This window comes from Ovis canadensis, chromosome 24, assembly GCF_042477335.2.
Source record: "Ovis canadensis isolate MfBH-ARS-UI-01 breed Bighorn chromosome 24, ARS-UI_OviCan_v2, whole genome shotgun sequence".
In the NCBI taxonomy this organism is placed as follows: Eukaryota; Metazoa; Chordata; class Mammalia; order Artiodactyla; family Bovidae; genus Ovis; species Ovis canadensis.
In genome coordinates, this window is record NC_091268.1 from 16,704,880 (window position 1) to 16,719,169 (window position 14,290).

At 43.9% G+C, this 14,290-nt stretch overlaps 1 protein-coding gene across 15 annotated transcripts in view; it reads right to left on the minus strand.

The window, feature by feature from the left end:
• MEIOB (meiosis specific with OB-fold) overlaps positions 1 to 7,031 on the minus strand; it is a 42,223-nt gene extending 35,192 nt beyond the window's left edge. For 6 of the 15 annotated variants that reach the window (XR_011252735.1, XR_011252732.1, XR_011252733.1 and 3 more), the window contains exons 1-2: positions 6,810 to 7,031; positions 3,057 to 3,133 (exon numbers count right to left, since the gene is read on the minus strand). Coding sequence is in view for 2 of the 15 variants with exons in the window: in XM_069570494.1 (XP_069426595.1) it covers positions 3,057 to 3,125 (69 nt within the window). In the remaining 13 variants the exon portion in view is untranslated. Of the gene's footprint in view, positions 1 to 3,056; positions 3,134 to 4,623; positions 4,709 to 6,257 lie in introns of all 15 variants that reach the window. The other 9 variants (XR_011252739.1, XR_011252734.1, XR_011252731.1 and 6 more) reach the window with 8 other exon arrangements.
• Positions 7,032 to 14,290: the final 7,259 nt, after the last annotated feature.

A 14,290-nucleotide genomic window follows, 5' to 3' on the forward strand; every position in this document is an offset into this window, starting at 1 on the left:
TTTAATACTTAGTATGTTTCTACTTTATTTTCAATCACTAGGTGGAGCACAGTAACTCCCCTATGCTATCAGTTCTTATTGAATTCATTCAAAGCACATGTATAATGCAATTTAATTTGCCATGGTCTTCAAAGCTTTCTTTTATATACGGTTTTCTAACAATCCACATAGAATTGCTTAGCTTCTTAATGCAAACATGCTGGACAGTAACATACATTAGATTGTAACAAAACTTGCATATCACTGCTAATAAATCTAAGCTCTAAAGTCCTAGATCTTAAACCTTAAAGGGATTAACATGTCTTTAATATTTTTAATGTTCTCTTTAGTGACAAAGAAAAACTAAAAATTCTTAAATACTTTAAAAAATAAAAATAACTACCTTTTTCTGAAAGGATGAGCTTATATAGCATAATTCTAGCAACTGATTTCAACCTTGCAATAATCTGTCCAATTTCAAATACATGCGATCCTTTAAGACTACCACATCCTAGCTGAGCTATTAGCTAGTCCTGTCACATTCAGACACACCGTTACTGTTTTTTTTAATTCCATATGCTGCAGCTCTCACTGACTTTTGTTAGGAAAACAACCAGTGGGAATATTGAGTAAAATTTTCTAACTGAAGAGGCAGTTAGCAAAGAGTTTACCTTTCAAGAAAAACTGTAACAGCGATAATTATTTTTAACATTAATAAAGTTTAAATTGCAAACTATTAAAGTTATATGTGCTGCTGCTGCTGCTAAGTCACTTCAGTCGTGTCCGATTCTGTGCAACCCCATAGATGGCAGCCCACCAGGCTCTCCTGTCTATGGGACGTTCCAGGCATGAAAGTGAAAAGTGAAAGTGAAGTCACTCAGTCGTGTCCGACTCTTAGTGACCCCATGGACTGTAGCCTACCAGTCTCCTCCATCCATGGGATTTTCCAGGCAAGAGTACTGGAGTGGGTTGCCAGTGCTTTCTCTGAGAGTTATATGTAATTTATCTCATTTTAAGAAATCTGATTTGCACATTCCAAATGTAAACAGCAGACTGCCGGGGGTAGGAAAGATAAGGGAGTATGATAATTGCTTTATAGAAAGCTCCTCACCTTATGATATGATTCCACCTAGATTTCTTTCAAATAAATAACAATCTTGGCAAATCTGAAATGACTGGTGCCCCCACAACCTTTCTCGCCAAAATAAAATTTCACACAATGATTTCAGAAACACACCATCTGTGTACCTCTGTCACAAAAGCAACATAATAACAAGTATTTCAGTATATAACTTGGACAATTTGATTGGACAATAGATGCTGCTTAACAAAAATGCTTTAATTTTGCAATGCTAAATTTGAGTGCATATTAAATATTAATTTGTTGTTTTTCAGTCGTAAAGTCATATCCAGCTTTTTGCTATATTTAATTAAAATAATAGAAATAAACTTCCAATAATTTTTAACAATTACTAGTCATATCATCAATGGCCACAAGACTGGAAAATGTCAGTTTTCATTCCAATCCCAAAGAAAGGCAATGCCAACAAATGCTCAAACTACCGCACAATTGCACTCATCTCACACGCTAGTAAAGTAATGCTCAAAATTCTCCAAGCCAGGCTTCAGCAATATGTGAACCGTGAACTTCCAGATGTTCAAGCTGGCTTTAGAAAAGGCAGAGGAACCACAGATCAAATTGCCAACATTCGCGGGATCATCCAAAAAGCAAGAGAGTTCCAGAAAAACATCTATTTCTGCTTTATTGACTATGCCAAAGCCTTTGACTGTGTGGATCACAATAAACTGTGGAAAATTCTGAAAGAGATGGGAATACCAGGCCACCTGACCTGCCTCTTGAGAAACCTATACGCAGGTCAGGAAGCAACAGTTAGAACTGGACATGGAACAACACACTGGTTCCAAATAGGAAAAGGAGTACATCAAGGCTGTATATTGTCACCCTGCTTATTTAACTTATACGCAGAGTACATCATGAGAAACGCTGGACTGAAAGAAACACAAGCTGGAATCAAGATTGCCGGGAGAAATATCAATAACCTCAGATATGCAGATGACACCACCTTTATGGCAGAGAGTGAAGAGGAACTAAAAAGCCTCTTGATGAAAGTGAAAGAGGAGAGCGAAAAAGTTGGCTTAAAGCTCAACATTCAGAAAACGAAGATCATGGCATCTGGCCCCATCACTTCATGGGAAATGGGGAAACAGTAGAAACAGTGTCAGACTTTATTTTGGGGGGCTTCACTGCAGATGGTGACTGCAGCCATGAAATTAAAAGACGCTTAGTCCTTGGAAGGAAAGTTATGACCAACCTAGATAGCATATTGAAAAGCAGAGACATTACTTTACCAACAAAGTTCCGTCCAGTCAAGGCTATGGTTTTTCCAGTGGTCATGTACGGATGTGAGAGTTGGACTGTGAAGAAAGCTGAACGCTGAAGAATTGATGCTTTTGAACTGTGGTGTTGGAGAAGACTCTTGAGAGTCCCTTGGACTGCAAGGAGATCCAACCAGTCCATTCTGAAGGAGATCAGCCCTGGGATTTCTTTGGAAGGAATGATGCTAAAGCTGAAACTCCAGTACTTTGGCCACCTCATGAGAAGAGTTGACTCATTGGAAAAGACTCTGATGCTGGGAGGGATTCGGGGACAGGAGGAGAAGGGGACGACAAAGGATGAGATGGCTGGATGGCATCACTGACTCGATGGACATGAGTTTGAGTGAACTCTGGGAGTTGATGATGGACAGGGAGGCCTGGCATGCTGCAATTCATGGGGTCGCAAAGAGTCAGACATGACTGAGCGACTGAACTGAACTGAGTCATATCTATAATCTCCTAATGTGCAGACAAAAAAAAGATGAATTTTCATTCAGCTGGCATAAATATAAAGAGGTTTAGGAGTGTTTATATCTAACAATCACTAGTGCAATGAGTATCTGTATACTTGTCAATTATACAAGCATGTGTGAAATGAATCAATAATGTTGACATAATGTAATATCACCATCTAAAGCTTCAACAGAGAACAAAAGAACTACTGCACTGCTGAAACTTACCAGATTAGCCATATTTGGATGCAGATTTGAAAGTGCAGTAAAGTTCTTTGATGCAATAGAGTTGGCCATTCTTTTATCTGCATTTTAGAAATATAATTTAGATGCATAAGTTAAATAACTGAAATAAAGCTTGAAAAATTCCAAGACTGAAAAAAGAATTTATTTAGGAAAGTATGGGATATTCTACTCATTCTTTGGGAAAACTTTATTTATTTGGCTGCACTAGATCTTAGTTGCAGCTTATTAAGTCCTTCGATCTTCAATGAGGCATGAGGAATTTTCGTTCTATAGTTGTGGAAGATGGAATTTTTAGTTGCAGCACACAAACTCTTAGCTCTGGCATGTGGGATCTAGTTCCCTGACCAGGGATCGAATCCAATGCCCTCTGCATTGGGAGCTCAGAATCTTAGCCACTGGACCACCAAGGAAGTTCCAGGAAAATTTTATATTACAACAGTGAAATGTAAGTTAGATTCAACCTGTAAAAAGTATATTTTTAAAAAGATCTTTTAAAGTTATGAATGATATAGTCAGGTTTTGATTTTTAACTTTCAGTTTGCAAAAAAAATTAAGTCAATGTTTGAGCAAATTTAGAGTTTCAGATGAGAGATGGGACATTGCAGATTTAAATATTTATTACCATAAAGCTTACTTTAAAAAAAACATAGAAAAACTACACTGTAACCACCTGGAATCATGCTTTTAGTTACATTGTGTATGGGGATAGGCAGTACTTCACCCTCCCCTCTATAGTAAGTAAGTTCCATCAGGGCAGAAGTAGCATCTCACACACAATTTGTGAGTGCATTTCAATGCTACCTTGCACATAAAAAGCTCTCAGTAAACACAAGATAAATGAAACGGAGACTTGTCCCTCAACTTAGTCACTAGAAAAGGTTTTAGTGTAGTAACAGTTGTCAGCTACACTAAACTAGCACATTTACTTGATTTCACTTCATTTTATGTGGCCTCTTTAACAGTGAATGCCCTCATCTCCAGGCTGTACTTTCAGGACACATTGCATAGCATAAGTTTCAAGAAGGCTGCACAATTACTCAAATATGATTTTGAATTCCAGCACCACTAGTCTGTGGTCAAATGTTTTGAATTACTGAGCTTTAATCTCCTCATTCACAAAATATAGATAATCTACCCTACAAGGTTGTTGTGAGAATTCAAAATAGTGTACATAAAGAGCCAAGATGTCCACAGGCTCTTGACAGATGAGAACACTGCTTTTCATTCTTATCTAATGTAGCAGTTTCTGCATTCAAGCCAAAATAAACAATGCAGCAGTGTTAAGGTCCTATTTATTCTTCAGCCAAGTCTGATCTGGTTGAAATTGATCACTATGCAATTTCAGTCTCTGAAATACTTGCCAGCCTGACAGATTCATTCATTCATCCATCCACTCAGCCAACATTTATTGAGAGCCTGTCAAGTGCTAGACACTTGAGGTTAGAGAAGACAAACTATTCAGTAGCCAGATTTTGTGTAAAAATACTATCCATCTACAAACTGAGTTCTCCAAAATTTTACCCCTTAACATCTCTTGGTGGTTACTTACTTAGAGGAATATCACATGAACTCTTTGAAGTTCCTTCACTTCCTACTGTTAATCAAAATATATGGTGGTATACTTTAGTGTCTGTCTACAAAAAGAAAATGACAACAACTTACTTCTCTAGGTTTTTGAGAAATACAAAATTAATGTGAAATAAAGAGGCCAGTATGGTGATACAGAGATTACACCATTCATCAGCAACTGCTGTCCCTTCTATTTTCCAAATATATTTAAAAAGCCTCTGTTTCTCCATCTCCAGTGCCATCTCCTCAGCCCAAGGGTCAGACACTCCTCATCTAGAGTACTGCTATTATCTAGTCTTATACATTCAACACATGTGAGTTGAGTGTCTGACATGTATCAGATACTGAGTCAGGACAGGAGGCGTGGCTCAGAGAGAAGCAAAAAAAGAAAAACAGTGCCCAGTGTGGGGCTAGATGTGTACAGCCCAAGACCACAGTCACAGCACCTTGACGAGGTAAAGGGAAAGGTAGTGGAGGAACTAGTTCAGTTAAGGGAACCTGGTGGCAATGTCACAGGTAATAGTTGTGGAGTGACTATTATGAGGTTGGCCCTATACTACAGATACATATCATCTCCCCCTCGGCCCCCTCCACAGTTGATCACCACTCTCCAGATAACTCAGCAGCTCTCCTCTCCACAAAGGGGACCTGAGACCTTGGCACACAGTTCCATCTTCCTTGAGCATCCACTCCAATCCCACCCTCAGATCCACCAAGACAAGAGCTTTAACATTTTGGGGGTCTTAAAGAGAAGATCTTATCACTCTCCTTCAAGTATCCCCAGCCTCTATTCCTTCTCTCAGCATTCTTAATTCCCTCATTACAGGGTGGGGTTCAGGATGACAGGGCTGTGCCTTGCCTTTGCCCTTACTGTGTCCTACAGTGCCTAGTTAGGCTAGCACCTCAGGCATAGTAGCTGCTAGCTATTTGTTGACTAAATTAATGAACGAGTCCTAAAAGAAACCTGATTTGTAATTTGAGAATAATATTGCTACAATTAACTTTCTGGATAAACAGAATTTTAGTTAATAACTAATTTTACATTTATATCCAGCATTTAAATTACAGAAACAAGTACAAATTGTAACCTACTATTCTAGATCAACAGAGCTTCCAAAGAGCTGGCATTGATGGTCCTATATAATCTAGTTTATTCTACAGACCTGTGCTGGGGCTGCTACAGAGAAATCCTCTTATATGGTTATTTCTGTAGGTGAAAATCCCCCCAAACTTCCATCACAAACCAAAGACTTTTTTTTTTCTCAAATAAACTTTGACAAAGTTGACCACCTTGCGTAGAGGGGAACAGTTGTTCAATTATTTTTATAAATCCAATTCAAAAGGGTAGTTTTTACTCCTTCAAGGGGAACTCAGCAAGTTTTGCATATTCTGGGTTGGCCATAAGAAAACGGGCAACCGGCCATCACTGGAGAACTCACCAGCACGGAGACAAAAAGAGCACTTGCTAGTAAACTTTCAAGGTAGTCTTAATTTTTTTTTTTTTAACCAAACACTGCTTTGAAAAAAAGAACGAAAGAGAGGGAGGAAGGAACATGACATGCACACAGAAATTAAAAACTGTCCCTTTTAAACCCTCCACGCTTTAAAATGTACCTGAAGATTCCAAACCTAGGACATTCTAGAACAGGGAACACTGTGGAGGTGGCGGGGAGCGGGGTATGAGTCGTGGGTGGGGGCCTCCAGGGCCGGTGCCCGTGCGCACGTGTCCGCACACCCCTGTCATCCCCACAGAACGGCCGCGCGTCAGCCAGGCTGGGGGTGGGGGGAGCGGGCGGGTGATGCGCTGAGTTACCTCAGAACACGCTTATCCCCCCCGCACCGATTACACCCGCGCGTCTACATTCGCCGCGCCACGCGGACGAGCACACTCAACCCTTGTCCTGTGTGTTCCTCCGCGACTGTGACTCCGCGGGTGTGGACCGGAAGCCGGCGTCAGCTGCCCACTTCGCACCCGGCTCGCACCCCGGCGCGTCCCCCGAACCGCAACCCGCCGGCTTCCACCTCTCGAGGGCACCGGGGTGACCGCCACCCGCGGAGCCTGCGGGCAGCCGGGAAGGGAGACCGTTCCCACCACGGACGGCGCGGCCCAGAGGCCTGCCCTCAGGAACAGACGACGGCCCGCCGCCCGCCGCCACCCGGCTTCACCTCAGCGTTCGCGCCGGCTGCTCCTGGGAGCGCTCGGCTAGACGCTCTATCTCTTGGACAGCAGCCAGCCGCACGCAGGCCCCGCCCAGACGCCTCCCCGGCTCGGCCGGAATTCGGCTTCTTCTCCACAGCCCGTTCTGCCCACAGTCCCGGGGCTCGACGGTCGCCGCGGGAGGAGGACACCCTTGGACCGTTAGCCCAGGCCCCGCCCCCGCCGATCTCAGACTCCGCCCACTCCTGGGCTCTGCCCAGCCCCCGAGTTCTGATCCCGCCTCCAGATCCGACCCCACGCATGCCCCCCCACCGATCTCAGACTCCACCCACGCTCTGACTCTGCCCCGCCCTCAGCTTCGACCCCGCCCAGCCCCCCCCTCAGCAAACTCCGGTTCCACTCACGCCCTGACTGCCCCCCGAAAGCTCTGTTGACTCCGCCCACTCCTAGCCCCGCCCCTCCCCTCGCCCTGCCTCCGCCCTCAGCCCCGCCTTGCGGCTCCCGGCGCCTTGAGGGTCGCCGCCCCTCGGCAGTCTGGGTAGTGAGGAGAGAGACTCGGGGAGACTGGCCGCGAGTGGCTCCCGTTTCTTTGCTTTCCCAGGGGCCAGAGCCTGTCCTCCAGACTCCCGGGCGGGAGTCCAGGCTGCTAAAAACCAGGTGTCCAGGAAGATGCTGGGGATCTTTTCTGCTAAAACAGCAGAAATACAGGAGACGTTGCTATAGAAAGTGCAGCAGCTGAACAGACAGCTACAAACATGGGCCGGGGAAATCTAGAAACGCTTGCGTGTGTCTACCCAGCAGCCTAGTTGTGAGCTAGCAGGATGTTCTGACTGGGGAGAGGTGGATCGAGTGTAGCAGGGATCTGTTAGATCTTACGCGGCATGTGACTCTGGATCTCAGTGAAAGAAGAGAGCACGGAAGAAAGAAGGGTGCGTGGTTGCTGATAAAGCTTCTAGAAGAGGAGCGGGTGTTGTATGCAGACTTGTCACCTGCTGGGGGAGTGTGAAGAAAGGCCAGGCTGCTAGATCGATAACGCTAAACCCTGATGATGCTATTTGTATCATTTCAGATGCATACATATAGATACACACTATATATATATGTGATATATGTATAATTTGATGGGCTAAATATTAGGCTTTGGTGAACTTGACAAAACATTCGCTGGGCTTTTTAGTTAGTACCATTTGGAAATCTTTTTAGTTTAATGACATAAATTTTTGTAGAAAGAGGAAGACCCCTGGAGAAGGAAATGGCTAACCACTCCAGTATCCTTGCCTGGAGAATTCCATGGACAGAGTAGCCTGGAGGGCTACAGTCCATGGGATCAAAGTCGGACATGACTGAGCAACTAACACATAAAAGAGTACTAAATCAGGGGCAAATAAGTTAAGATCCAAAAACTAAATTCTTAAAATTTGTCACCAATTACTGTCCACTTGTAGCATTACTTAAATTATTGAAATTCTTTCTTTAAAAGGAAAAACAACTTTGGTACTTATTACATAGCCATGTACTGCAAAAGAAAAGTGCAACATCAGGGGCAAGTCTTACGTTGTTATCAAAACAGTTTTATGTTGCTTTTTTTTTTTTTGCTGTGTTGCTCTGTTTCCAGGATTTTAGTTCGCCCACCAGCAACTGAACCCCAGCCCCAACAATGAGAGCACCAAGTCCTAAACACTGGACCTCCAGGCAATTCCCACCTTTGTTATTTTCTAGTTTCCCAAACAATGGTAGAAAGAGAAATAAAGTACCTGCATTCCCACTGCTTAAATAAAGTTAAAATTTTTTTTTTCTTATTCCTCTCCACTCTTTGTCTTTACAAGCACAGACCTTGATCTTTCCAAAAGAATGAACTGGCATTCTTAGTCTATTCTAAAGGGGAAAAAAAGGGTATAAAAAATAATTTGTATGCATTTTTCATTTGAGCCTCGCTGGGGAAGTAAAATTTTAAATTTTCATTTGCATTTTTTCATATTTTAGCAAATTAGTTTTAGCTGAAAGTTATCTAAGATTAAGCAACTATAGTCAACTTCACCAGGACACAATACGCTTTTCATAAGATGTGCTGCTTTGAAACACAAGCCTGAAAGAGTGGAATTGTTTGATGTTAATAATGAAATTGGGACACCCCCCGCCTTGTTACATAAAGAATTCATCTCTTCCATTTTTATAGCAATCCCATTCTTAACAATAGAATTGACTTGTCAATACACTTTGGATGGATATGAACAGAAGCAAAGACAGGGAACGCCTAGCCTCACCACTTGATGTAGAAGTTGAGGGTGAATGAACAAAGGTCAGCATTGAAATTGCTTGCGTTTCTGGCCAAAGAAAATGGTGTGAGACCACACCCATCACCTCCCTGGAGCATGCCAGCTGTCAGGCCATTGAGGAGCATATCACAAACGGGTGACAGGAAAGAGTGACAGGCAAAGCATGTAGCAATCAGCTCCACACGTACTAATCGCTGGGCGCGGGGGAATGACAATTACTTTAATGAATTACAAAACCACATTTTATTTATTCAACAACAAAATAACTTTCGTAAAGTTGGTCCAGTGATCACACATCCTTCCCAGGAGCTGAAATACTGACAACTCAATTACTAGTCTCGCTCTCCACTCCTCCGTCTATAATGAGACCAGCCAATAAGGGAAAAGAATCTGAAAAAAATATACGGGGTGGTAGCTTCCCTGGTGGCTCAGTCTGGTGGCTCACCTGCAGTTTAGGAGACCCGGGTTTGATCCCTGCATCAAGAAGATCCCCTGCAGAAGAAAATGGTAGCCCATTCTAGTATTCTTGCCTGGGAAATCCCATGGACAGAGGAGCCTGGTGGGTTACAGTCCAGAGGGTCACAAAGACTGGACACAACTTAGCGACTAAACAACAAGACATATGCACTAGGAAACCAAACATGGCAAGGCAAATATCAGGGCAACTTTGCTTCCAGCCTCTAGCCCTTGGTGGTCTAGCAGCTAGGATTTCTAATTTTCATCCAGGCTGAAGTAAAGTTGCTCAGTCGTGTCCGACTCTTTGCAACTCCATGGACTAGCCTACCAGACTTCTCCGTCCGTGGGATTTTCCAGGCAAGCCATTTCCTTCTCCAGGGGATCTTCCCGACGCAGGGATCGAACTCATCTCCTGCATTGTAGGCAGACGCTTTACCCTCTGAGCCACCAGGAAACCGAAACACTTGTTTTTTCTTGTATGGAACTGAGCCATGATATGCCCAAGGTGTGCCTGTCATTGGTGTCTGGTCCACGCTATGCCTCCTTTCTGCACTCTGCACGCCTGCCCTGTGCTGCACCAAAGAGAACGTACTGAGGAAAGAAGAGTGGAAGAAGCAGCTCTTCAGTGCACGGAGCACAGGTGTCCCTTTGGGGAGGAGAATCCAGTTGCCCCCCAGCCTGTCCCACCAGAGGGTTACTCCTGGGACAACGCAGGGAAGGGCCCCTCTCCCTGGAGGGCTGTCATGGGCCAGGTTCACCAGACTAGACAACAGCCACAGAGTCCAAATTACTCCAAGCTAAGAGTACGAGTGTTTGGGAAAAGCCAACTTCCACGTGCAGCTCTACACTTTCCTCCCTCTGGGTCCAAATCCTGGGCTCTGTTCTGTGCTTGCTTTATGAATTTGCTCAGCACTCAATATCCTGTCTGTGTTGTTCACATGTTGGCCAAATACTAAAAGATGAAAGAGAAAAACTCAACAACAAAAGACATTTTTATTTTTAATTGTAAAAGGACCATGGATATTTCTCAGCATGCTTAATTCCAACACATGCCAGAGTTCTCTCATGTTAGCTGATTTATCGCACAGTTGTCTAAAATGAGAAAATAAATGAATTCTAGAAACTAAAAGTCAGGCTATCTGGTCAAAATTTCACTTTTGCCATTAATTAGCTGTGTCAGTCAAGACTCTCTGAGCTTCATTTTCCTTATCTGTCAAATAAAAGGTTTGGGCAGACCCAAGGGACAGATGAACCCGGGAGTACAAACCGTGAGGGAAAGGCTCTCTATTTATCTGTGCGTTTGTTGGTTTCTTCTGGATGGACAGTTTTGGAAAGCTTGTTCATGTCAGATTTCTCCCATGGCTAATGTGACAACTGGGCTTCCCAGGTGGTGCTAGTGGTAAAGAACCCACTTGCCAAGAAGGAGACGTAAGAGACGTGGGTTCCATCCCTGGGTTGGGAATATCCCCAGGAGGAGGGCACAGCAACCCACTCCAGTATTCTTGCCTGAAGAATCCAACGGACAGAGGAGCTTGGTGGGCTGCAGTCCATAGGGTCGCAGAGTTGGACACGACGGAAGTGACTTAGCACGCAATGTAGCAGCTGGCCAACTGGCCAAGAGCTGGCGTTTGCTGAGTGAATCATTCGATAATCATGAATAACATCAACTCCTAAAAGGTGACAGTGCTGGAAGGGGGGGACATTTTGTTCACCTATAAACAGATTTGTATCTTAGGGCTTTTTCAAGTTCTTTCTAGTCCTAACTTAGCTGACTGTAGTGATCTTAGAAGAGTTACTAAACTCCATGTAAAATGTAAATAGACATGACTCCTCCCCTTTTTTAATTTTAAACTCCTAAGGGTCATAGTGTACTCATCCCTATGAAGTAACAGATGGGAGAGACTTCCTTGGTGGTCCAGTGGCTAAGACTTTGGGTTCCCAACGCAGTGGACCTGGGTTCGATCCCTGATTGGGGATCTAGATCCCATATGCCACAGTAAAAATCCTGCATACTGAAACTAACATCCTGTGCAGCCAAATGAATAGTTACTTTTCTAAAAAGGAAATAACAAATGGGAAATTATGGATGGTGCATTCCATTGATAACCATCACTAAAACAGGTTGCAAAATACTTTAACTGATATTCCTGGCTGATAGTATTTTGGGACCAGGTAGGCTATGAAAGCTAGTTGAAATGGCTCCACCATTCTCCTTTCAACTCAATTTTCCCTAAATTAACCAGATTCTAGTACACAAAAGAGGTTTCTTTTTGGACGGTGGCTCAGACTGTAAAGAATCTGCCTGCAATGCAAGAGACAGGATCTCTGGGTCAGGAAAATCCTCTGGAAAAGGAATTGCTACCCACTCCAGTATTCTTGTCTGGAGAATCCCACAGACAGAGGAGCCTGGCAGGCTATGGTTCATGGGGTCGCAAAGAGTCGGACAACTGAGCAACTAAACAGAAGCCGTACAAGAAAGAAGCAGAGAACTGTCCCAAGTTTCCTGGAGTGTCCGTGTGTTGTCTGTCCCTGCAGCCTCAGCAGTGTTCTACGGGCGTCACCAAGTTCCACGCAGGGGACACATCAGGTCATCAGTTGGGGAATTCTTTCCCTCAAATTGGTTTTCTAACTATTTTAATATCATTGGAGCTTGGAGAGGGGAGGAGGGTGTCTCAATTGAAATGTTAAATGAGGTGGGAGGCGTGGAAATGCAACCAAGTAATAAATGTTCCAACCTGGTGCCACGGTCGAAGCGAACATTGGTAAGGAATTGTGACAACATGGCTCAGGAAGCAGGGTGTGATAGGGTATTTAGGGCTTTATGAGGACTTAAAACAGGCACAATCCTCATGTTAACAATAGGAGTACAGGAAGGGCTGGGCAGGAGGATGAGGAACAGAGGAGAAACATGCAGTTCACAGGCAATGGGGCCGTGCAGACTGAAAAATAAACCCCAGCAAGGAGATGTGACTTCACATCCATTACAATGGCTGCAATTAAAGACAGACAATAACAAGTGTTGGCGAGGGTGCGGAGGTATCGGAACCTTCCTACACAGCTGGTGGGGATGAAAATGACACAGCTGCTGAAGAAAAAAAAAAACTCAGGCAGTTCTTCAAAGAGTTACTCAAAGAGTTGCTCAGCAAAGTGTTACTGTCTGACCCAGCAGTTCCACACCTAGACATCTCACCAGGAGAACTGGAAATATATGTCCACCCAAAGTTACATATGAATGTTCATAATTCATGTGTGTGTTAGTCACTCAGTTGTGTCTGACTGTTTGCAACCCTATGGACTGTAGCCTGCCAGGCTCCTCTGTCCACGGGGATTCTCCAGGCAAGAATACTGGGGTGGGTTGCCATGCCTTCCCCAAGGGGATCGAACCAGGGTCTCCTGCGTTGCAGGCGGATTCTTTACCAGCTGAGCTACCAGGGGAACCCATAATAACTCAAAATGCAAACAAATCAAATGTCCCTAAATTAATGAATGGATGTATACTTAGAAATATTTAAAATGGTCTATCCATACAATGGAATATTATTTAGCCATAAAAAGGAATTAAGTACTGGGACTTCCCTGGTAGTGCAATGGTGAAGCTCTGCACTCGCAATACAGGGGGCACAGGTTTGATCCCTGGTTGAGAAACTAAGATCCTGCATGCTTCACAGTGTGGCCTAAATAATTAATTAATGACTTTAATTAAAAATAATTTCTGTCATGATTACCTATTGAAAAATAGTATTTTTTCTTTTCAAAAAGAAATGAATCACTGATACCCTGTTACACCAAGAGGACCTTTTTGAAACCATCATACCAAGTGAAAAGAGCCAGTCACAAAGAGACACAGGTTGTCTGGCTGTGTTATATGCGCTGCGTGCTAAGTCGTTTCAGTGGTCTCCTAATCTTTGCGACCCTATGAACTGTAGCCTGCTGGGCTCCCTTGTCCATGGACTTCTCCAGGCAAGGATACTGGAGTGGGTTGTCATGCCCTCCTGATCTTCCTGATCCAGAGATCAAAACTGCATCTCCTGCGTCTCCTGTGTCTCCTGTGTTGGTAAACGGGCTCTCTACCAAACCAGCGTCACCTGGGAAGCCTGCACTTACATGAGTCATCTTGTACCTCCTCCGTTCCTCATCCTCCCGCCCAGCCCTTCCCTTGAATGGAGGAGCCTGGTAGGCTGCAGTCCATGGGGTCGCTAAGAGTCGGACACGACTGAGCAACTTCACTTTCACTTTTCACTTTCATGCATTGGAGAAGGAATGGCAACCCACTCCAGTGTTCTTGCCTGGAGAATCCCAGGGACGGGGGAGCCTGGTGGGCTGCCGTCTATGGGGTCGCACAGAGTTGGACACGACTGATGCAACTTAGCAGGGTTGGGTGGGGGATGAATGGGTATGGGGTTTCTCTAAGGGGTGATGAAAATGTTCTGGAACCAGATAATTGCACAACTCTGAATATACAAAAAACCATTCAATTGCATACTTTAAGAGGGTGAATTGTATGATATATGAATTCTATTTCAGAAAGCCATTATGTTTTTTTTAAATGAGCCTCAGATTTCCTCACTGTTCTTGGGGAAACTATGAGCCAGGAAACTGTGACCTTCTGGGATTAGAAAACCCAACACTTCAAATCTGCCGAGAACATACAGAAATTTTGACACCATCCTGAAAGTTCTGGTTTATGGTCGAGGAGGAGAAAAATGGTACCCCAGTATAACACATTTTATTATCTGCGTTTAAATTTGAGTTTCCCC